The sequence below is a fragment of the Podarcis pityusensis genome (genome assembly GCF_964106645.2).
Source record: "Podarcis pityusensis genome assembly, chromosome: 7".
Lineage (NCBI taxonomy): Eukaryota > Metazoa > Chordata > Lepidosauria > Squamata > Lacertidae > Podarcis > Podarcis pityusensis.
In genome coordinates this window covers 39,726,678-39,751,784 of record NC_138031.1, presented here as the reverse complement: position 1 = coordinate 39,751,784, position 25,107 = coordinate 39,726,678, and the positions used below count along the sequence as shown (strand labels likewise).

The 25,107-nt window shown below is 38.3% G+C and overlaps 1 protein-coding gene across 2 annotated transcripts in view; it reads right to left on the bottom strand.

The window, feature by feature from the left end:
- Positions 1–818: 818 nt before the first annotated feature.
- The window catches only part of RB1CC1 (RB1 inducible coiled-coil 1), a 48,839-nt gene continuing 24,550 nt past the window's right edge, over positions 819–25,107 (bottom strand). Inside the window, exons 15-24 of one of the 2 annotated variants that reach the window (XM_081013264.1) lie at positions 22,744–24,650; positions 16,278–16,431; positions 15,352–15,460; positions 15,005–15,245; positions 11,501–11,555; positions 9,391–9,438; positions 5,606–5,664; positions 4,168–4,304; positions 2,954–3,024; positions 819–2,040 (exon numbers count right to left, since the gene is read on the bottom strand). In XM_081013264.1, the coding sequence (XP_080869390.1) occupies positions 1,963–2,040; positions 2,954–3,024; positions 4,168–4,304; positions 5,606–5,664; positions 9,391–9,438; positions 11,501–11,555; positions 15,005–15,245; positions 15,352–15,460; positions 16,278–16,431; positions 22,744–24,650 (2,859 nt within the window). In that variant the 3' untranslated portion in view covers positions 819–1,962. The remainder of the gene's footprint in view (positions 2,041–2,953; positions 3,025–4,167; positions 4,305–5,605; positions 5,665–9,390; positions 9,439–11,500; positions 11,556–15,004; positions 15,246–15,351; positions 15,461–16,277; positions 16,432–22,743; positions 24,651–25,107) is intronic. The other variant, XM_081013265.1, reaches the window with a different exon arrangement.

The window sequence follows — 25,107 nt, the reverse complement described above, 5'->3', positions numbered from 1 at the left end:
ACAGGGTTTTTTGCAAGGAGGAAGTCCAACTTTAGTTATAGTTTCCCTCTCCACACAAAATACCAGCCCACCCGCCACTTTGAGACCTTACAGTCCAGGGGTGCCCAAACTTTTTCAAAGAGGATCAAACTTTTTTCCAAAGAGGACCAAAGTGAACATGCGTGAGGGCCGACCACAGTTGTTGCGCTTTTAAAAAAATGTTTACCCCAAAATTGTTCAGCTTTTTTTTTTAGAATTTTACCCCAGGACATATACTGCCATGGGGGCCAGATTAGGCCCCCAAAACAGACTTTGGACATGCCTGCCTTACACAGAACATGCAAAAGGAAATATCTCCACAAACCAAGGTATGAAGATAGGATCTGACCCTGGCTTCATATCATAGCTCGGCAAGAGCTCTCAAGTCACAGTCACTCAGTTTGGGTGTCATCGGAAACTGGGGGCTTAAGAAACAACAAAAATCTTCACTGAAACCAGGGATGCAAGGAAACAGCTTGTTCCTGCCCACAGACCCACAGTTCATCAGACTGGAATGATAACATTTGAAATGGGCCACTGCTATTTTTGCTTATTTTACTTCTGCGTGGTGAAAAGAAAAAGTGCAGTAATGTGTATCTTTGTCAACAAGTGTCTATTTATAGTGCCCCTATATCCAGAGCAAAGAGCTCAGGGTTACATACAGTTCACAAGATTTCCAGAAGTTTTGAAACTCTTGGACATTAAATGTAGATTGAATTCTACAATTATTCTTCTATGGAATTACAAAGAAGAGTTAGGAAGATACTGTGCATGAAGAAAAATGGTTAGAACAAACACTATTTTGCCTTGTCCCAAGCAATTTATTTGAACCATTTTACTTAGATGTTTTGCTGTGCAAACATGAACTCTCATTAGAATTATGAGCTTTGCCATACACTGAAAGTTTCAGAATGCTGTTTCTTTTGAAATAATACAGGCATTTTATATTCATACAAATTATCTTATACATTTAAATTTAAAATTTACAAGAACAGTCTTGGATAGAACTGTCGTACCACACGGGCATTTAAAAAGCATGCAGACCATTTAGACATTTACAGGTTCAAATCTTTATTGTTTGAAAATTCTACGTGTCTTTTACAATACAATAATTTGTTACTTCAATGACCTTTTCATAGTTAATGTACAATGGATTCTTTTTTTCCTGAACCTCAGCCATGAAATATAATTTTATCAATATGATTTTTCTAAATAGATTAATACAAGACTTCTCTGTGGATTGGGAAGGTTCAGGTGCTTCTTTTAAATACAAGAGCACATCTGCTTCCCTTCAAAATTCTGTGATCAATCCTTTGAAAAAGCTTTACGTATTGCTGTTTCGTATCAGTCCAGCATTTTTCTTCTCTCTCTCTTCTATTAAAGGGCTTTGTAACACCAGTTGCAGTAGTTACCTTTTCATCTACTGAGGCAAACTCATGTTGAAGAAACTTATGATTATCTGCATGCAATGAACACTCCTCTTTAAATAACTGATGAATTTATACATATTATAAAGAATCTGTTAAAGAGTGCAAGTATTTTGATAATGATTTCACAAAAGGTCATATGCTGGTAATAATGGTAGCTAACATTTAACACCTAATAGGAACTAATGTATATTTAACAGGCTATTAGCATGGCTAGTAAATAAGCCATGATATGTAAGATTTGCCCTTTCAGAAAATGAACTCATTTGGTCCACACTTCTAAAGTTATCCAGGTAAAAAAATTGGAACAGTTAGGCCAGACGTTGTGATGAAATCCTTGTTTCTAAAATGTAACACATTAAAAAGGAAGAAGGGAGGGGGGGGGGACAGTATTACATTGTGGAGCATTGTCATGGGACCTCAGTATAAAAAGATGATGGCCTGCTACTTGGGAGTGGAGAATGAGCACTGAAGGCCAGGCCAGAAAAAAATGGTGATGAGGAGTTTCCATCATGTGTTATACTTTCTTGTTCCATGGCACTGCTTTTACTCTGTAGAATTTTGTACCCAAAGGAACTTTAAATCTGTTTTGTGCCTAAGCAAAAACAAAAACACACATATGCAAAGAATTATTTGAAATATACCAGAGCTAGTCAGAAAACAATACTTTTTCATCTCATTTCTTTGCAGACGTGGTTGAGCTGGCAGCTGCATGACATTTCTCCACACACAGCCCAGTCCATAATCACAGCTTGTTTTATTCACAATAATGGTTCACTAATTCATGCAAGCACAATAACACTAGCTAAATATAAATCAAGCATCCTTTGAGAAGCTCAGTATCTTTAAGGTGCAAATGGTCAAATATGCAGAAATTCTCTGTGAATGGGCAATGCAACTAAATCTACCCAATTTAACAGAATAAGATATTTAATGTACATTAAGTGAAACTGAATCTCCTTTTGAGGTAAATTACTATTTCACCATCTAGTGGGCTATGGGTAAAAAAATGTAATTTTGTGACACCTCAAAGCACTTGCTTCTTGATTAGCTATTGGCAGCAGCTCAGCAAATTACTGAAGTACTTGCCCCAAGATACTTTAAAGTATTTCATGGTTAGCCAAGCTTTTAGACTTAAGAAGTTGATCCAGAACACTTTCATAAAAAATAGTAGTGCTGATGGCTATGATATGTGAGGGATGAATTAAAAAGTTAACAATTACTTTATTTTTCCGTGTATAAGACTAGGATTTTTCCCTAAAAGATAATGTCAAAAATTAGGGGGCGTCTTATACATAGATACATCTCCCCCCATTTTCTCAAATCTGATTCCCCCAAAATATGGGGCATCTTACAGACTGAAAAATATGGTACTTTAAATATTATTTCTACAACTGAGTTTAAAACAGAGTTATGAGTAAGAATGAGGGTAAAGTTCCCTCTTAACTAAAAGGAACTCTTGCAACTATTTTCAATGAGCCATGCTGAAACTGAATATCTATCCTTACCTTTTTTGCCTGACAATATTCCTTTTCCATCACTTTTCCCAACACCCAGGGTCTTCGAGATGCTCCTGAAGCTGGAAGGAGAATATTTATTACTTGTGGCATGATAATATCCAAACTACTCTAGGCACAAAATTGTCCATGGCCATTTATCTAGCAGGCACATTATAATCTTAATTTTAACTATCTGAAGGAATAAAAAACTTCCATATACAAAATGTATATGGTACAATATTCTAAACTCATAATCTTGCATTTGAATTTGGAAAAGTGTATAATGGCAAAAATGTGTATAGTGGCATATTGTCATCTTTTTGTGACATACTGACAGAAGAAATTGGTTTATTGTATGGTGCGTTAAGAGGGATCTACTCTCACCAAGGAACAATAGAAGATAAAAGCAGGCAGACAGCTCACCTTCATCTCTGCTACACTTCAGTTGCCCAACCGAGCACCATAGGAAACTTCCTTAGACAACTTTAAAGCTACATGGACATTAATTAGTGGGGCATACTTTGATTCTTCATCATTTTCATGCCACCTTCCTAAAATCCACCCACCCATAGATATTGCTTCCCTACTACTCATTAGAGAAGCAAAGCATTAAACCTCCATCCTCAATGTTGCTCAACTAATCTGCACAGAACACTTAAGTAGCAGGAGAAAAAAGACTGCGGCTACACCCTCATTCTCCCACTGCTCAGTTCATCGGCAGGAGAGGACATCACAAGCTGCATAAAATTAAAACAGTGGGCTGCATGTAGTATGCAGCAACGGATTGCCTACCTCTGTACTACAGAGAGAAACAAAGGGTATGTTTCTTGGTACATATGCATAATGGCTGGCAAATGTGCACATTGCCCAGAAAATGTAAAAAATGCAGTTAGGTTGTATACAATGCCCCACTCAAATACCTTTGGAGATAATGCATGGAAAATATATGTACAAAATACTATCAACTTGTAAGCATTCAATAAGTCCTGCTGGAAAGTATCTATATTGACTGGAAAATGTGCACAATTCCCTCCTCATGTTCACATTATTCATAAGACATGATAATAATCATGCACTAGCCAGCTGTTATATATATACTGGCCCCAACATGTATATGTAATACATGCATTCACATGTTCAAACATAAATTTTAAGCAGATTATTGCAAGACTGAATATTTAAATGCTCCAGAAGAACATTCTCTCCAGAGTTATGACACTTACCACACTCACCTGGTTTGAGATCCAGTGCAGCAAGAGATTCCGAGTGTAAGAAATACAAAGTTGGGCTAACAGTAAATAATACATAGTTGTCATGACGTTCATCCAAAATAATGAGAACCAAATCGCCAACCTGAAAACTGCATAAAAAAAATACAAGCCTCAGAAAAAAAGCAGCACTATTGTATTTTTGTTTACTCAGAGGAAAGCCCTACTAAGTTCAGTGGGCTTCCTCCTAGGAAAGGGACCACAAGATTGCAGCCTGAGTCATTATGCCCTTTACACACTTTGGTGCCGTGATATGCTTTTAAGGCATTATGTAGTTTTTGCTTTCACCAGCTAGGTATGGACATGTTGCCAAAATCAAGGACTTTTGTGTTGAACCAAAGGTGAAATGTTCTGGAAGGCCTGCAGACACTGTCTTGGTAGTCAAGATAACCCCAAACTAATTGGCAGTTGTTGCACGAATGAGCTCATAGATGTTTATATTCATTTGCTTTGATATATGCTAACTGGCTTGCTTTGATGCTGTGCTTATCTGTGGGCTTTGGGGTGCTGGGCTCTAGGCCCAGAGAAGGGAGAAGCTTTGGACAGTTGCCACCTATGGCCTCATTGGTCAGGTGTGATGGGAGCTTCTGGGTAAACTCACATATGTTGCTTTGTGCATAAAGGATGTATACATGTCTCCTTGGGTGCGGACAAGCCACCTCCTTACTGCGATGTCCATCCCACTTTTGTAAAGGCTGGGAGACCTGGCAGGCTGGTTGGCTGCAAGTCCCCACCTTTTTTTAAATAAAGCACCAGAACTGGTCACTCTGGCGTTTTTGACATCCTTCTTTGGTATCCCTGCATCTGACCAGTTCCACAAGCCCTCCTTTGGGCCAGAGGATCAGGACAACTTTATAAAACAAATTGCATCCCATTATGCGTTTCTATATGACTTTGTAAAACAAAAGTACATATGTAGTGGGCTGTTGTTCTAAAAAATACAGCCAGTGCTGTGCAGTAGGTAGTATCGGAGTAGAAGTGGGAAGACAGGTTCAAATCCTCACTTTCAGTTGCACAGTTGTGTGTGGGGAACCTCTACTGGAGAGTACTCCCTTAAGGATGCAGACCAGTATCTCCTGAATGACATCAACCAGGTTTTCTGTATTTGGCAGTATAATTCTAGGATATTATCTATCCCAACACAAACAATTCATTTTTTCAAAAAGTCACCCAGGGTGGGCTGGGGCAATTAGATGCTTGCCTAAAACAATAGGAACAATTAAATAAACCAAGGCAGAGAATTGACTCACTCAATAGCTTTTCAGATATACTGTTTTCAGTCTGCACTCAATTAGAACTTTAAAAAGCATTTACCAGAGGAGGATTTTTTTAAAAAAAGAATTCAATAAAACAGAAACAAAAATCCTTGACCATTATCAACACCCATACTTACTCTCTGATTGCAATTTTCTCAGAATGTCTTAGAGACACCGAAGACATGCTTTGAGACATCTGCAAAAATGAGAAAGCATTATTATTATCCTTTTCTGAAGGGTTTGTGCAACATATTCTGGCTATAGGGTCAGTATTGTAACATAATTCTATTACCACTTATTAGACTGCCTAGGGACACACAAGACACCAGTGAAGGATTTCCTTCCAGTATGAATGAAAGCTTTAAAGGAATGCTCTTTATCAGGACCATAGCCGGAGAGCTCTTTAACCAATAGCCTGGATGCAAAACTGGTTCACTCTCCACAGGCTATTTTTGACAGATGAGTGGGGCCACAAAGATTCCTGCCAAAAGCACATCTTGCATTGGTGCTAGATTTTTTGCAGGGATCAGCTACACTCAGGAGTTCCAACTGGGAGTCTGCATATGGTGATGATCATGATCATTCACCTGTACTGAATTTAACTTTGAATGGCATTAACTGAATAGCTGGTACTGTACTGACCTGCCACTGTGAAACTCAATTTTAAAAAGGAAGGCAATGAGGACAGAGGCTCAGTAATGAAACAAAAATGTGTGAATGCACTGGGATGATGGTGGCGGCGGCAGCAAGTTCCTTTTTACTATTACTTGTATAAGAAAGTGTGTGATGGGAAGGTTGTGACAACGTTTCTGTGTGAGGATGTGTGTGGCAGTAGGGCATGTATGTGCACACACAAACATGAATGTAAGCACGCAGTCCTCAACTTACTACCAATCCTGCCTACAGCCCCTTGGGGTCAAAAAGGTTGCTCACCCCTATTGTTTGGGCTTGGAGTGAGTACTTCACTCTGAGTCAAATGGGCAAGAATATAACAAGAGTCCTGCTGTATCAAACCAAAGGTCCAACTAGCTCAGTATGCTGTTCTCACCAGATGCCTATGAAAAGATTGCAACAGGACTATTCCCCACACACCAAAAGGGAAAGAAAACCTTCAAAAGCTGACCAAATTATGCTCAGCATCCACATCGCTACCGAAAGAGCATGGACACTTACATCAAACACTGAAAGCCATATTCAGTGACGCATCAAAATCATTTAAGAGAAGTTTTATATTGTGTGGAAAAGTATAATTTTTCCAAGGACCATTCTGTGCACAACCATTTCAAAGAAACAAACAGAAAGTAATGGGGGGAAATCACTTTTTTAATACAGTGGTACCTCGGGTTACATACGCTTCAGGTTACAGACTCCTCTAACCCAGAAATAGTGCTTCAGGTTAAGAACTTTGCTTCAGGATGAGAACAGAAATCGTGCTCTGGCGGCGTGGCGGCAGCAGGAGGCCCCATTAGCTAAAGTGGTGCTTCAGGTTAAGAACAGTTTCAGGTTAAGTACGGACCCCCGGAATGAATTAAGTACTTAACCCGAGGTACCACTGTATTGTAAAAATCTTTCATGGCATTTTCAGGTCTAACCACCAACAATACGTTTATTAACATGCTTTCTTATTTCATCACAATTTTAAACAAGGCTGTTAAAAACTATGCCTCATCACCAGATCTGGTCTTAAGTCTCAATATATAAAATAATTACTTTTATCATCTGTTTTCTCTGTGAGGCTTTCTCTCCAACATATTGGCCTGGATCCAAAGATCTACATGCTCGATAGGGCTATTAAGAGGCAACCAATTTGTGTTTTGCTATGTTGACAGTGTAACTTTTTGTCCATATGGAACATAAAAGCTGAATATATGTGCTTTTGTCCGGTCACCCCACACCTTTTAGAATCTTTCCTTTATTTTATGACATTTAAACTCAGGGTTTTTCATAGTCTCAGTCACAAAAATGACATGCTCCAGTGACTCTAGATGAAAGAGGTCTGTTTCCTTACTGCAGCTCGTAGATACTAAGAGGGTCCTAAAATAACACTCAATCAATGGAAAACTGAACTTAAATCCTTGCTCTCACAGTACATCCGAGCTGAGAGAATGTACTTCACATCTCTTCTTTATGATGACGTAAATGAAAGGAAGCATTTGCTGATAAAATCTTGGGAGTATCAAGAAAAAATGCAGTCATGCTCTTGGCTGCTACATTAGTTGCTTCAAAACCAAGTAGCAGCTATAATTACCCATGGACTGGCAAAAACTAGCTTTAGATTATTCGTGCTTACTTGTGAAATAATTAAGTTACTGTTTTCCCCTTGTGAAACTTCTGTTACTGACAAAAAACGGTCTTTAAATCATACATCCAACTGCCAAATGCTCTCTTGTAGCTTTGTTAGTGTTCAGCTGAACACAATATAAGATATATTAGACTTCACATGAGGGGGAAAAGTAAAGTTTGCCATTAAATGAAAGTTTGGCTACAAACATTTAGAAGCAAGTTATTTAAATCAGTGAGACGTACTTTTCAAGTAAAAGTGGATAGGATTATGTAGGATGGTAGTCAACTCAATAAATGCACTCACACAAGGATTACCATTAACACAATGGGACTCACCCTGTCCCATGGCCTGCACCATCCTCAAATCTGCTCCAGAGGGTTATGAGAGCCTCAGATCAGATTTAGGGGGTATACAAGGGGAAGAGAAGGAGAGAACATTCTGTTGTGCTGTTGGGATGATTACTGTAGTACTAAGTTGGATCAACCAATAGTATTTTAGAATGCCAGTGACAAATACCTCCAGTGAAAACTGCATCATTATTATGCAAAACTATTACTATATCACTGATTCTTATTTTCAAAGTAATTAGAAACCTTCTATAATACTTCTATTCCTATGAAGTGGTTACAAAATCTCATTAAAGAAACCAGGCAAGACTCCAGCTTGCCTGCTGAATATTCTCTGTTTTGCAGAGCCTTTGGGGATGCATCAATAGCAGGGGTAGCCAATGTCGTTTCCTCCTGATTTTGCTGCACTATCATTTCCATCAGTCCCAGGCAACATGGCTGACTGACTACAACACCCATCATCCCTGACCGACTACATCTGGAGGGTGCTATGCAGGTTACCCGTTCTAAGGCATGTTCTCTATACTCCCAGCACTCCTTGATGGCTGTACACTGTGCGGAAGTTCAGCAATGAGGGACAAGCCTTCTTGAAATAATCTTTAATCAATCAAGTCTACTGCCAACCATCCCTAAATGAACACCACTGCATACCTAGTCAAAGTCCTTTACACAAATCACAAACAGAAACATAAATAAATCTAATAAACACTCGTAGTGCTGCAATACCAGCAGCTTTCATGAGTGCTATGAGTTCCAGAACCCCATGTAGCCGCATCTCTCCTGTTATGACATCATGCTTCTAGACTAATGCATCACAATTCTAGATCATACATCTTAGACTAGATCAGCTCCTTGCAACTCCCATGGAACTGCTTCTGGCAAGGTTGTTCCTCACTATATATTGCTAAGTTTATTTTCAAGCAATACACACACACAAAAGAACATACATATGAATAATTTCCCTTGTTTCTTTGAAAAACTACTCCATCCTCAAATTCTGAAATATCTTAGATTTTTTTAAAAAGAGAGAAATCAAATAAACAAAAAAGAGGAATATTTGCTCTCCACCACTTTGAAAGTATTGGTTTAATTATTATTTTTTACTCCTCAACAGTTTTCTTGGGCCTCTCAATTACAAGGATCATCACATCCAAATGTAGCCTGGCTTAACGCTGTATTATAAAGGCATACCCTCTTGAGTTCAGTCTCATTGCCACAAGCCAAGAGTGGCAAAAACCTACCTGTTTAACCACATTTGTTTTCTAAACACATAATTTTGTTATATGCTTACCAATCTTTGATTAAGCCTCTTATTTTCCTCCTCTTTCAACTGCAACGTCTATAAAACAGCATAACACAAACCTTTCAACATTTTGTTTAAATATAGTTTTACATATATTAGTTTTATAACTTCATATGCATGTTTTCAATATTTTAAGCCTGCAATTGTATACTTATGTGGGAGAGGATGGCTCATTTATCTCAGTACGACTTACAGTCTGAGTAAGCAGGTTTAGGATTGTGTTGCTAGAGGCTCAATTTTTTAAAAACACTATAGATGTAAGTGTGTGTGTGTGCAGCTAAGTGTATAACCCACACTTATTTATTGTGCCAAATACTTTAGTGGGTTTGAATATGTTTCAGATCAGATTTGGCCTACTGGAACAGAAATTCATACCAGCTGTGCCATCTATTAAGTATGAACTCAAATAATGGTGTTCATAGCTGAATCATTTTTCTTCTGAGTAGTTACATAACTTGGAAATTCAGCTTAGATTTCATGAAAATTAAAATTTCTCTCATTGGCTAGCAAAGAAGTTGCATGATAGAAGAAATTCTCAAAGCTTTGATGCTGTTAAATTAATTTGGCCCATGGTGTCCGAGCTTCCAAGACACGTCCCAACCGCAATTTATGACCTGCAGTCTGAGGGCAGGGGAGGAATTTGAAAACAGTCATCTCTATAGATGAGCTCCCCCACCATCACCACACCAGCTTTGACTGGAGGTGGGTGAGATCCAAGTATTCATCTTCCCTTTTTTACTGGCATATGGCTGGGTAGGCGAGATCTGTATTACAAGTTTAAAAACCAGTCAACACATCTATAACCAGTCATTGTTTGACATCTTTTTAACTACAGGTGTTAGGGATTAAACCTGGGGCTTTCTGGATACAAAGCATGTGTTACATCCCTGAGTTTTCTCAGTAAACGATGAAATGTGTATTAATAGGAAAGCCAAAGCAACCACAATAATTCCTATGTCTCTAGTTTAACAGGAATCAGTTTAAATGTCCTAATATAAAAGGGTAGTATTGACTCTGATCCAATAGTTCTAAGCACCTAAAATGAGGAAATGCTTTCAGTCATCCAGTTGCAGAATAGCAGCAGTAACAGTTGTGTTACTACTCAGTAATACTTAAAGAGACATTTGTCAAAGTAAAACTTTAGAACTCACTTGAGTTCTAAGAATGGGACAATTAATTTACATTAGTTAAAAATTAATAGGACAATTAACTTACAGATCTTACAGATTACACATAACGCAGTAACAGGTTTGCTCGATAAACAGCAAACATGGTAGCAAGGTAGGCTTGTGCAAAAAACAAAAACACAACAGGTTCCTGTGAGCAAAGGTTATGCTGCTGTGAGCATATCTCTGGCTGACCAGGATCCACGTGTGCAAACAAGTGCTGCACATGCAGTTCCTGGGCTGGATCTCTGCATCTTGCACTTCGAACTGCACACACAGTTTTTGTCAGTGCTTTGGGAACTGTTTGTGCTATGTCAAATAGCAACTCAGGCTCATCATGCATCCAAAATAGAATTCAGCGTCATTAAAGCTGCTGTGTACGACTCTGGATAGGACCAATGGATGAATCTGTCTTTCTTCCAAATAAGCATCTTCAAGTATCTTAAAATCAGAGGGTTCAAGGGTGGCATCCAATGCACTCACTCCATTAACACAAGGATATAAGCTTGCGCAATGGAACTGTCTCCTCTGCCTGAGCACAACCCACACCCTTCCCAAATCTGGGATAAACTCCCAGAACAGATTTAGGGTGGAGGGGAGTAGAGTTCCTTGCACTAAGGGAACAAGTCGCTTAGCACTACATTAGATATAGATAGCCCTTACAAACATTCTTACAACAACCTGAAATCACAGGCAAACGTTCCCTAAATAACCAGTTCCCTAAATAACCAGTAGCTGTATGCATAAGAAAAAAGGCAATCACAGTGGACGAGAAGAAGTTAGGACTTCTGCTTTTGTTAGCTCCCATGTGGTTCCAGCCCACCTTATTTCAGCAAATGTATGACAATACATTAATACATGAAGCTGAACACAGAGGTTCCTAATCTCTCTTGAAGGCAATAAATAGGTAACCAGAGCAAAAAACTACTCACTTTTTCTAACATCATTATCCTCTGTTTTTCCTCTGACAAAATCTGCACATTTTCACTAAAAATAAAAGAAGAAACGGTTAACAAGATGCACAGCTTCATTAATGAGAAAATATGTCAAATAGAGGGTTTTAGTAGATTAATATGTCACAAGAAAATGAAGATAAGCCATATTATATTCATCTTGACATGCTACATTGTGTCTCCAGTGTATCTGACATGCTGTATATTCCCCGCTCCTAAATAGCAGGTGACAAAAAGAGCGAAGAATCCAAGCAGATTAATTAATCACAATGCCTTGGAAAACATGCATGGTATTTCTATTGTGCTCTTTTGGATTTTCAAAGGCAGTTCAGCAACCATTTTTTGAGGTGGAAGAGTCTTTATACCATGTGAGTTCTTTTTATTTTTCACATGATAACAAAGTTCAGGGAAAACACTTCCATGTGCTAATATAGTAGGGCTGTGTCCAGAAGAAATATTCTGGACCTTCCTGGTTGGTTTGAAGAGGGGGTTGCTTTGGGTCAGTGGCTTGTACTGACATGATGTTTCACTCTGGATCCAAGACATAGGGTAAAAACCAACAATTCCTATGACATCTACAGTATAGTCTAAATTTTCAATTTTTAAGACAGAATTGTATGCTATTTATATATATATATGTATTTTTTTAAATAATATTTATTAGTAGTTTCAGAATTATAAGAAGAAAAAAACATTAAAAAACAACACTATAATACATAAAAAGAAAAGAAAAAACACAAAAACCAATACAACAATACAACAAAAAAATAAAAAGAAAAAAGAAAACAACACAAATCCCAAATTACATATCTAAAACTTCCATTTGCTTGTTTCATTGACTTCCTCACACCTCCCTTTTTGTATTCTAGATTAATTAGTTATTTCAGCAAATTCTTTCCATCTTTCTCAATTTTTGTTAAAAAATTTATCCTAACCTAATTTAATCTAATAATTAACTCAACAAATCCTTTCCATCTTTCCCCATATTCTATTATTCACATTACCTTAATTAATTTAACCTTATCTTACCCTAAAACACCTTAAAGCTTGAATCTTAGTTATCAGATATACATTACTCCTGATACCATTTCTGCTAAAGTCATATAGTTTCATTCCAACATTTTCCCTAATATTCATTAATTTTTCACCAAATCCCCAAATAGAAAATTTTCTTTATAGATTTTCTTCCAATCTTCATCCAATGTCCCTTCTTCCTGGTCTCGGATCGTGTCAGTCCTTACTGTCCATTCCATCTAGTCCATCAACCTGGAAGCCTTATGTCCGAGGCCCTTAAGTCTCTTCCATGTCCCTTCTGCAATTCTTCTTCTTCTTGTTTATACTTGCCCTTTTCCTTGTCTTTTGTTGGTCTCTTTCTTAGTTTCTTTCCTTTCTCATTGAGGGGTAGGCCTCTGGGGGATTCCAAGCCAAAGTTGTCTCCATCTCCCTTCATCAAACCTGCCCATTCCCCACAGTTCCACTCCCCACAATCCTCAATATAGTCCAAAAAATATTTAAAAGCATATTCCAAGGTCTCTCCAACGTTGGGAACCTCCTCAACTCCAGACTCCCCCTGGCCCACTCCAACTTCAATCTTCAATGACAGCGGCTCATACTCCTGTAGGGCCTCGGGACTCTCCATTTGTATTGCTTGGGGTGCAACCGCATCCTCCTCCATTATTTTCTGCACTTGCCCAGTCAGTACAGATTCATGAGTTGGTCCCTGGATAATTTCTGTATCAATATTCCCTGTTTGCCCACAGTTATCAACTGCAACAGTCAAATCCATTTTCTCATTCATCAAGTCCATCTTCTCATGCATCTGTTCCAGCAAGGCACTTGTCTTGCGTAAGGCAAGCACCCAGTCCTCTTTCCAGCTCATCTTTAGTCAAGGTCAGAAAAGCCTGTTCCCACGGTCTTAGTCTCACATCTGTTGAGCCCTCAAATGTACTGCAGCAACAATTTGACAAGCTCCCTCTAGAGGAGGCAATTTCTATTTGTATCCATTTTTTTTTAGGCAAGTCCAACAAAGGAAAATTACTTTCGTTTTTCAGATATTTTTCAGATATTTTGTTTCTTTAGGATGCAAAAGGCAACATTGGAATCAGCTTGTTTCTCTTCTTTAGCTATCTGTCAAAATATTCCCTTCACAGTCAATGAACCTCTCCAACAATTTCTGTCTCTGACACCCCGTTCCCAGGTTAGAGACGGTGGAAACTTATCCTTCACTCCCTCTCCTGCTAGGGTTGAACAAAGTTCCCCCCCTTTTCTCCTGCTTCCAAGGGGGTTTCAGTAATTCTGAATGAAGGAAATGTAGACTTTTTTGACAGCTTTCCAGGCTTTAGCTTACAAAGTTTTTGCTTTAGTCTATATACAAAAAGCGGAAGGCAGACTTCCTGTTTTGAACCTTCCCGCTTCGTTACCAAATTAAGAAACTTCTTGATGCGATTTTCCGTTTCTACTCACGGGTACTTGTTTTAAATCCAATTGTCCACAGGAAAAAGTCAGCGCTCTCCGGCAATGGCTGTGCGGCTTCACTCCGTGAAAGTAGCAGTCAGTTCGCAGCACCGCGCTTCTCACCCCACTTCGCTCTGGAGCCCCTAAAAGGGATTCCCTGTGAGTAGGGGGGCGCTCCTGGTGCCCTGCCGAACCCCACGTTCCCAGGCTTCCTCCACCTGGGATTTCTAGCAGGTCCCCACCTTTGCCGCGGCGGGAAGACCCAGTTTCCACGGAGCCCGTTCCTCCAGACGGAGGAACTCCGCCATTCACCAATGGCGCTGACCCGGAAGTCAGAATTGTATGATATTTATAGGCACAGTAGTCACTTCTGAGGGAATGAAGCTCTCAGATTTTGGACCCTTTAAAGTCTGAGGTGTTTTTGTTTTCTAAAAAGAGGTCCAATGATTTCCTATGTACTTTTGCAAACAACTTCCATGAATATGACAACAACAAAAAATGAAAAGGTGCCACTATATAAGGCCCCTGCAAAAATTATAGAAGGATGGTGCATGGGTTAGAGTTATGAATAAAGAAAATTATTTGAGGCATTTAAAAAAGAATATTGTTTTCTGTTCAACTTTGCACCAAAGTCACCTGCTGCCAAAGCCCAACAGGATGTAGATGGATGTGTTTTATCCCTCACAGCAAAATAAACACTGTAACTGGAAGTAAAAGGAGAATGTTGATAACCTAAGAAACCTGAGAAATAAAGATGTCATTCACAAAACTATATACTCCTCTCTCTGTCTGTCTCTGGAGGAGATGTAAAAATGTATCAAATCAGATCAAAATATAAATACAAATTCCCCCAAGAATTCCAGGTTGTCCGAAAGCCTTGCACCCACAGACTATTCACCTCAGATTTGAGTTGCTTCACATGACAGCGGAGTGGGGGGCATTTTCAAACATTTCAAATAAGAATAAAGAATTCCAAACAATGCCTACTGACATTCAGATACATATCTATTTCGATACTTGTGTACTAACTTTACAGCCATCATGCTTGTTTCCAGTGTGGAATCCATTTTTCCTTCTTCTGTGGTATCTGAAGTTAATCGCTCAGTTTCTGCTGTAAAATCAGCTGCACAAGCTCCGGGAGGTTCTGAAGGAGGCGGTAAACAGGCTGGTGGAACAAAATTGCTACTTCTCAGCTTATTAACCTCTTCTTCAAGTTTCTTCTTCTCTTCGAGTAAACAGGCTCGGTCTTCAGAAAGACTTTCAATCAGATCTGAGAAAAAGGCAGCCAACAAGTAATATTCAATATTCTGATATTTTGCAGAGCAATTAATTGGATTCAAACTACATGTACAAATCATTTTGTAGCACATGCTTACCCTTATCCCTTTCTTGCTGCTGTATTATTGCTTTTAATTTGTCACTAAGATCATTTATTATGTTCTCCTTTTTCATTTTTTCTCTTGTTAGAACAGTGTTAAACGTCGTCTGGAAATACAGAATCAGCATTATTTTAAGCAATACAATGTACATATACATGACATGAAAAAAATAAATAGGTACTGTAACTTTTCAATCTCTGAAGAGGCTACAACGTACCAGCTTTGGCCTCCTCCCTCAGCAGCCATCTATCAGAAGCCATTCCATCAGGTACAGGAGAGGGAGAGAGGTAAGACTGAAAGACTGGGAACTTTTGGCTCTGCTTCTTCGTATTTTTCAGTCCCAGCTTGCTTTCCCCACCTCCTTCCCCGTTCCTTTTCTTTTTTGTGCTATACCTCATTAAAACTGTGAGCTGCAGGGACCGTCTTATCATCATCAAAATTTGTAAGCTGCTTTTTGAGCCTTCTTTGACTAAGCAGGGTAAAAATGTTTTTTGGAAATAACAATTAATAGTGATTGACTGATTGATTGATTTTACTTTTTAGAAGCATAAGCCCAGAATGCATCCAATTTTGATGATCTCCAAGCTGCTCATTTGTCTCCTTGTGCCAGCATCTTTCAGATGTAGTGGCACAATTGCCAAACATGCAATGGAAGTTGTTTAGGACACCAGTCAAAACTCCACTCAAATGAACAGGGATTGTATAAGAACAAGCAGTGACTGTATGTGACACGTCAGAAAACCAGTACTAGCCTGAAATGCTAGGCAATAATCCATTTGCAAGCTAAAGACATAAGGAAACCATCAAAAGGTCCTGGAATTTTAAGGAATGAGAATTTCTAAGAAGGCTGTGAAAAACAAAGGAGCTCCCAGTTACTTTAAAGCATCCTCACAAGTGTATCTAATCTGAAATCTTGAAATCACCTGCTGTTCTGCAGTGAGTGATGTTCGAATGTTTTGCATTTCCTCATTTTTTCTTTTCTCATGTTCTTCAAGCTGCTCCAAAAACTTCACTTTTTCTTCCTGAAGTTTTTCTTGAAGTTCTGCAACTAAGCTTGATGCAGATGATTCAACCGAACTAGGAAAAGGAAAACGTTGAAAATTTAAATGACCAGCCCAGGATGGTACGAACAAACTACAAAGGGAAACCTTAAACCACAATATCACTTTATCTGGTGTTTCCCTAGTTAAGAAATTCAAAATTCTGACTAGTCAAGGGGAAACATTTCTGATAAATGTATGAAAAAGCCTTTCTTATTTTTTTTTTTAACAAACAGAGCAGCAAGATTCTTAGCGCACAGTGTGTTCGCCTTCTTCCGCTTGACTTTGCAGGAGAAAGTTCAGATGTTGTGCAAATAATTGGTGTGTTCATGGAAAGATAGGAGAGTAAAAAAATAACACCTAAAAATGAAACTAAATCTTGGTTATAGGAGGAACAATAAATTTAGTTTCGATCTAATCTTGCATTAATCCCTATATTACAGTATAATGGGATTGCAAAGATGGAATTCACTATCAAGCAATTTGCTGCTCTAAAGTCAGAGAAATTAATAGCTGTCTAAATATATCCTACGACAATAGCAGGCAGGGGAGCCTTTGTGAATCAGGTACACCACCAGCATTATTCAAATGCAAAATAATCCAGCTACAGACACGTTACATGATGGTCTTGACATGCCACATAGGGAGCACAATGTATATTCTTGTTTTAATAAAGAGATGGGGAAAACTCTGTAAGAAATGGATCTGCTTCCAATACTGTCTTTCTTGAATATTCTCCACGATTCATTTCTCATATGTTAAGACAGCTAAATTATTCTACTTGTAAAGTAACGTATTAAGCAAGTTATTTCAATTACACAGTAAAAACTCTCAGCTTACTGAGATGATAGTGTGGAAACACTTCAGTCCGGTATTACACAATTCCAATGCAATTCAACAAACTCAACTCATGAAAATTACATTTAGAATTTTAAATATGGTGAAACAACTTGGCACTAAGCACATTATGCCTTGATGTGGCCATGCCTCACAAACTGGCTTGATCCCCAACAACTGAAAATGTACTACTTTTGCTTTTAAAACTTTGGTACCAATAAATCCCTTCCACAATCCCCTGGGAATATAATAAAGCTCGATTTAAAAAAACAAGTTCTATAATCTACAAAATAAGGCTGCAACTCTGTGTTTATTTCCAGATAAGAAACAAAATCCATGTGCCTCCCCTTTCTCCTAATTCCAGGACTTCTGCCAAGGTTACTTTCAAAGAATCTCAGCCTAGCATTATGTTCAAACGAGGAATCCTGGTTAAAAATAAACCCTGCCCTTCCTCCAGCATGCATAGTTCCTTTCCATCCTCATAACAACTCTGTGAGGTATGTCAGATGGACTCAATATCTGCCAGTGATCTTGGAACCGGCCTCCTTTCAGTCCTAATATGACCCTCTAACCAAACAATGGCTCACCACTATTTGCTTCTAGTGCTTAGCACACCCAGTTGCAGACATGAGAGAAACTGGAAGCTGTATTGTCCCACCACATTCCCACCTGTCCCCCCTCCTCCAGGCATTCCTGCACCCAACTATATATACGTATGCCGATAGGTTAGCCTTTACCTGAACAGTTGCCTGAGCCTGGCTTCTTCTCTTCCTCCTCTATTTGTCCCCAACAATAGCCTTGGACTATCTCTACAGAGCACAGTGCTTTAACCTTCTAAGAAAAGTATTCCAAGGGCTTCCTGGTGATGTTAGTCCCTGATCTTGTTGGTGCACATCCTTGTGGATAGGGACAAATCATATTTTCCTCTGGCCAAGAGGAGTGGTGAGCAGACAGATACTCAAGGATCTTTGCCATGGGGGCACTGGCTCCACTCAACCATGCCCCAAAAGCTTTGGATTGCCTTTATCCCTAGCAAGCACCCCAGATTACTCCTGCATCAAGTGGTCTAAAGTTGTGTACTCTTGGAATGGAGCAAAAGAACAGAGAGTTACCCCCCCCCCCCGAGTAAAAGAGAGTATAGATAGATATATACAGATTTATATAAAATAAAATCTCCCTTGCATCTATCCTATCCCCCTGGACTCTGAACTCGCTCTTTGCTGATTAAAAGGCATGGGGTTGCCCATGTGCAGGGAGAACAAGACATTTTCATATCTCTCTCCCCCCCCCCCCCGCCAACCACCACTTTGTGTCTATACAGAGGATGACTGCATAAAATTTCACCCTAGATGGAAAAGCTTGCTCAACTACTAACAAGATCACTGAAGAAAGTTCCTGTGGCAGTCCATGGCCCAGACTGCACTATGTGAAAAGTTCCACACAAAGAGAAAAATGCAGGCTGCCTAAAGAAAATCATTATGTCTGACTTGACCTGCATGTAACAGTTTTGAGTAGATAATGTCTTGGATTGCTAGTTTGTTGTTGTTGCTGCTGCTGCTGTGGTTTTAAAAAACCTTTACTTCATTAACCCATAATACTTTAATTTACACGGTCAAAAAGACTTACACTGTCAACAGAAAAAACTTAAATCCATACTAAAACCAACATAAAGTACATATAAAGTATTAGCTAAAGAACCTTGAAAACAACTAAGTAGTTGATCATTAATAAAGCTATCTTAGACTTACTTTTCATTATTCATGTTGAACAAACTATTGACTCATGGAAAAAAATACTTTGAGTGGAGATGGAGGAAGTCAAAGTCTAGCTAGCTGAGTAGGTCAGAGTTGTTGGGCTAATAATGTCAAGGTTGTGAGTGCAGGGTCCATACGAGTTGGGTGGGGTGGATGGAAGCCTGTGAGATTTTCTTTGGAGTAGAATACATTGTCCACCTGTGCTGGACTGGGTTACACTTTTCCTTACGGCACATTTTGTAGCTTTGGAGTGCTGTAAGATCTGCCACTTACTTAACAGCCTGTAACATCTGTGGTACAAAGTACCTGAGGCTGCTGCACAGTTTTGTGGGTTGTCCAGATACCACTGAATTGTAAGATTTTCTATGAAAATTAGGGTAATCTGAAATTTTAAAAAACAAAGTATGCCCTAGGTGTATGATCTAATTTTGCATTGGTGGATGTGTGGTTTTTTTTTGGTATTTCATAAACAAAGCTAAAAAATGAAACTGCCAAGCTTGTCTAATATTTATTTTCAATTGGCATCAATTCATTGTTAATAAACTTACAAAACAGGCATTTTTTGCCATGGAAAAATACCCACCCCACATCACTAGTGTTGTGAGTGGCAGGACTCCTTGGTGGACAAAGACTGGGTAATTCAAGCTCTAATATCATCCAGTGTGTAAACTACAAGGTGTTGTACATGTGGCTGCCTCTGAAGACTACTTGGAGGATCTCAACTATTCCAAAATAGATCACCAAGACCATTGAGAAGAATAGATTTCTTTGGTTTAAACTAGTTTCCCTAGCTCAATTAAAAAAACAACAACAATGCTGACTTAACCTATAAAGCCACACACGGCTTGTAGTCTGAGGAATAGCCTGATCGCATGTGAACATGTTCACTCATTAATATTTTCCTCCAAAGCCCTTCTCTCTATTCCCCCATTAATAAAAAACTGAAAAGCAGTCGGTGGTATTGCATTCGGCTGTGTGGGTCATCTGTTTAAAGAAAAAAACAGTTGAGTTTTCCACTAAGCTAGTAGAAGCCCCTTGTATGAGCCAAAACAGCTTCTTGGATTTGTAGCCCATGTTTTTACTCATTGCAAGCAAATTCTTCTGTCCAGAGAAACTTGGCTGGAAAAAACACACACCTATGCATACACTTCTGTTTCTTCTTCTCCTTCTTCCACTGCCGCCGCCCCCCGCCCCCGGCCCACATAATAACCATGCTACTAGTGATCATGTGTTGGAAGATCAGCATGCCTGGATTTAGACCCTCAACATCCCCACACCCTAGGTAATCAACTTTAACAAGCCTGATTACTACTTAAAGACATATATGTAATTGCTCTTCTATATGCTATCTAATGAAGCGAACAACAGAAGAGCTCTTTCAGTTGCAAGTAAGCAATTGTACATAGTGCTTTCAAATTTCCTGAGGAATGCCCCTTCAGGCATGAGCACTGCATGTATTCAATGCATGAGCATAAATGTCTAATTTATATACATTGACTATCACAAATGGCGTAACAGCCATAACATAAATATAGGACATCATTAGACTGCATAATTTTTAACAACGTATCTTCACTACTGAAAATTAGTAATTATAACAAGCATAAATACTTAGCTCGATATCACATCACATTTGAAGATGGCCCATGGTATTTCATTTGAGGAAAAGAACATAGGTCATATGTACAAATCTGTTTAGAACATAATTTTACTTCAGGCTACTTCTGAACTGTAGAAGTGAATACATTTGCCAGATTTTCAGCATCTTAAGTTTTTCAAATATCTGGGTTTTGTTTTGGTTGTGACATTGTGGTGTCCAGTGATCTTCGTAAAGTCACTTCAGGCCTCCCAGAAATAAAATATCAGCTGCTCCACTAATCACTTTACTTATAGAAAAGCTGAAACAGTTACCACTATTATTTTGCTACTATATGCTTCAAAAGGTAGGAAATGAAGCCTGAAGTATTTTGGTAAACAGGTATCTAATTCTGGAAATGTCTGTTACTGGGTTCCTTGAATGCAAATTATGCACACTATTAACGTTCTTAGAATCTTATGTTCCAATTTTAACACTGTTCAGTACTTAGAACTGTGCTTAGGTAAACAAACGTATTTTTGTGCCACTTTAAAGACTATTAATATTGCTGCTGTATTCGTTTTCATGAACCAGAGTCCGCCATCTGACTAACATGGCAACCCTTCAGGAACAGTTCACTGTATGGCTCTGTTAGAAGTAACGAGAAACCACAGCTTGTTGCTGAAAAATGGACTGTATTGAGGCTTGGGCTTCTACACTCTCCTCTCCCTACAATTTTCCATTTTAAAATAACAGTGGTTCCCTGTGACATCCAAACTCAAATAAAGGTAGTTTGCTTAAATGACAGCTTGAGAAGCCACAGTTTAACCTTCGCTTATTTTCATTAACCAAAGTTTAAAACAAATTACAGTTCTTAAGAGTTCCGAAGATACTGTTTAAATTTAAACCAGAAGTTTTTGGTCTCCTTTTATGGGTAACAAGAGGGGTGGAGAGGGAGAACCAGGCCTATGTGGAGTGTTCAAATTCCATCCATCAATCAAAAGTTCAATTTCACTCTTGGATAGGGCAGCTTCAAAATCTTTTTTAAAAAACCTAATTCCTAAAAGATATCTGGGGAATAAATGAGTCCTGTGAATAGGAACAAAAACAAGTGCCACGGTTTTTAAGCAGCCCTATAGTTATTATTTTAAGAGCACTTTTGTGTAGTATTTTGTCCCTGATAAACTGCCAGACTGATTTTTAAAAACTCCCCCATGCTGCTTTCCCATTAAAATCAAATTTTAAAAAGCCAGAATCTCAATTGATAAAACTCAGTGACTCTTAAAGCTATTTGTGCGCAGCCAGAAACATTGTTATGAATATCAGTTTATGCTGTCAATGACTGATCTTAAAAAACAGAAATATTCTTCCATCATTCACTTAAGGAATTCAGTCTGCTCAGCTTGGACAGATGTATCACTTCCATCTGGCATTCAGTGCAAACTCCCCTTCATGATCAATAAACATTATGAGCTGGATCCAAAGGTTCCCTTTCACTATGGGGAGAATTCCTTTACTAGAAAAATGAGGGATTCTGCCCTATCAATCAAAAAGAATTTTGAATTTAGATGTGACAGTTTTAAAATAATGCACATTGTGCTTGATTAATGCTGCAAGATTGTGTGAAGGTGCTTCTCTTATCCAACAACTTTTTACCCTAGGGGAAAGGTAATTTTTAAATTCTTTCTTACACACAGCTTGTGTTTAACATAGGGACACCAATTTCATGGGGTGATTGATTGATTTAGGTCCACCTATCCATTGGAAGATGAAAAAGAAAAAGAAAAAATCTACACCCAACAGGAAGATGTGAAAAGGAGGTTTGAATGAAGTCCTCAACTCAGGAGCTTGAACTATCTAAAAAGAAGCAGAAAAGCTCAGCATTTTTGCAATCACAATGTATACTTACTAGCTTGAATACAGAAGTTCAATAGAAAAAGAACTACGTGCTCCTGAGCATAAGTCATGTAATGATGGAATTAGGGACTGGTTTGAACGAGGGGAAAGGATAAACATATCTAAGGAGACAAGATGCATCTGAGCAAGAGCAGGAACCATTAATCCAAGAATAGAGAAAACCTACAGTTTGAGACTGCACTTACTCAACTGACTACAAATTATATTAAGCACTGTTGGTTTATTTTATTTCAAGCGTTAGAGGGCAACTTAATTCATACAGTACCTCTGATTAACTTGCATCTCTAGTTGCTGGATTTTCCCCAAAAGTTCTTTTTCAACAGCTTCCCTTTGCAATTCAAATTCTTTAAGGGCATTTCGGACTGCATCTTCTTTTTCACAGTTGAGCTTTTGAACAAGCAGTTTCCTGTCCTGTTCATGATTAGTTAATAGTAGCTCTTTTTCTTCTGCAAACTTACTGATAGTGGCTTCATATTTCTTTTGCTGTTCACACAATACCAAATTTTCTTCTTTTTGCTTTTCTAGGGCACTGACTTCCAATTCTAGCTTACCTTGCAACTCTGTTATTTGTTCTTCCAATCTTTTTTCTGCTTCAAGAGCTTGTTGGTGCAAAGAAGTTACTTTACTTAATTCAGTTCTAAGCAAATTTGTTTCTTCTTCATGCCTATCAATTAATTCTGAAATGCACTGATCTTTCTCAATTGTCATTAAAGTTCTTAGCTCTGCTAGACCCACCTGATATTCATCATTATTAATTTGTATTACATGGTTCAAATTATCAATCTGTTTTCTTAACATTTCAGTTTCCTTGTCAATAAGACTTTTTAGATTATCTTGCTGTTGAGTTTTGTTTTCTTCTAAAAGTATTTTCATTTCATCTGTTTCTGCCTCTTTCAGTGCAAGTTCAACCTCTAATTTGCATCTTAAGTCAGACAGTTCAGAAACCTTGACCTTTAATTCCTCAATCTGTTGTTCTTTCTCATGGACATTTGCAGCATGAGTTTCTTGCATTTGTTCAAGTCGGAGTTTATTCTCCTTTTTCAACTCCTCTAAGCAATCATTGTGTTTAGCCATTAGTTCATCAAATTCTTGTGTATGTCTTTCCTGTAGATTGGATTCCAGTTCCTTTAAGTGATCTTGCTCCAAAGTCTGAAGTTCTGCTCTCAGAAGCTGCATTTTTTCATCGTTTTCAGTATGAAGTTTTTTCAAACTCTCCATCACCCTTTCACGTGACTCTCTTAGTTCTTTAATTTCACAACTCTGATTCTTCATTTGACTTTCCAATTCAAGCAATTTTTGCTCCTTTTCATTTTGTAAAAACACAACAGCTTCCTTTTCATTCTTTACTATTGCAAATTCATTATCTTTATCATGCAAAACATCTTCAAGACCTTTTAAGTCACCTTTTAATTTTGTGATCTTTTTTTTGTTCTCTTCACCATCTTCAACTAAAGTATTCATTTTGCTTTCATATTCAGTTTTTACCAATTGCAGCTCTTTCTGGTGTTTATCTTTTAGCGTTTTTTCAAGAGAAAATTTTACTTTTTCTATAATATTCTTTATTTCTATTGAAGTACATTTTAAAGAACTGGAAAGGTCACATTGTTCTTTTTCTACAAATGTTCTAAAATGACAAAGGTCTTCTTTTATGTTTATTAAATTTAACCGAGATTCCTCGGCAACATCTCTACATTTTTCCATATAAACATTTATAGCAGAATTTTCTAAAGCTTCTGCTTTTGCACATATATTTGTGTCTTGCATCCGCCTGCTGTCAATTGCATTGATGACTGAGGAATAGAGAGATTCCACCATCATTTCTGGACTTTGAGGATCACTTATCACATTCGGTGACGTTAGGTTTTCTTCTATTATGAACTCATTAACAGCTGACATAAAATCAGATTCTGGACTTTCTGCCAGTGAGTCCAAGTCTAATGACCCTTGCTTAAGGGCTTGTTCAATGCTTGGGTGGGCAATCGTTTCAAAATCAAATGTATGAGCATCAATACTGTCTGGAGACAATTCTTCTAAAGGACCTGGGGGGCACACAGGAGGGCACAAAGGACCGTGAAGACTGAGTGGTGGAGGAGTTCTAGGAGAGGTAGCAATTGTTGTACTTTCCATCCTTGGTGTAGTGACAGACTGTGGTGAGGCTTGACTGTTGGAAGCCTAAAAGTATAAAACACAGGCCAGAGTTAAAATACTATCATTCCATAAACATAAACAATTCCTAAGATAGGCCTCGAGTGGGCTCCATACATGTGGCAGGATTTCACATTAGAGAAGGGGGAATTCATAAAACCTTATAACATCGTACTGGCAGCTATAGGTAGCAGAAAGTAAAACCATGGTTAATCCAGGGCACACCAGCAAATCAGTACCCCAATCTCATTTGATGCACCTTCTGAAGCTGCCTCATTCTTGCATCCCATCAGAGTTCCTTTCATTCTGTTTCATTCATTTGTTCCTAGTTTAATTTCTTTCTCTCCCCCCCTCCACTTTTATATCATTTCAGAATATTTGAAACGGACAGTATTTTATCTGATAAAACATAAAGGAATTTTTAAACAACTTTTTTCCTGCTTGCATGCTTTGGAGAAAATAACCCCCCCTTCCAAGCTGTCCA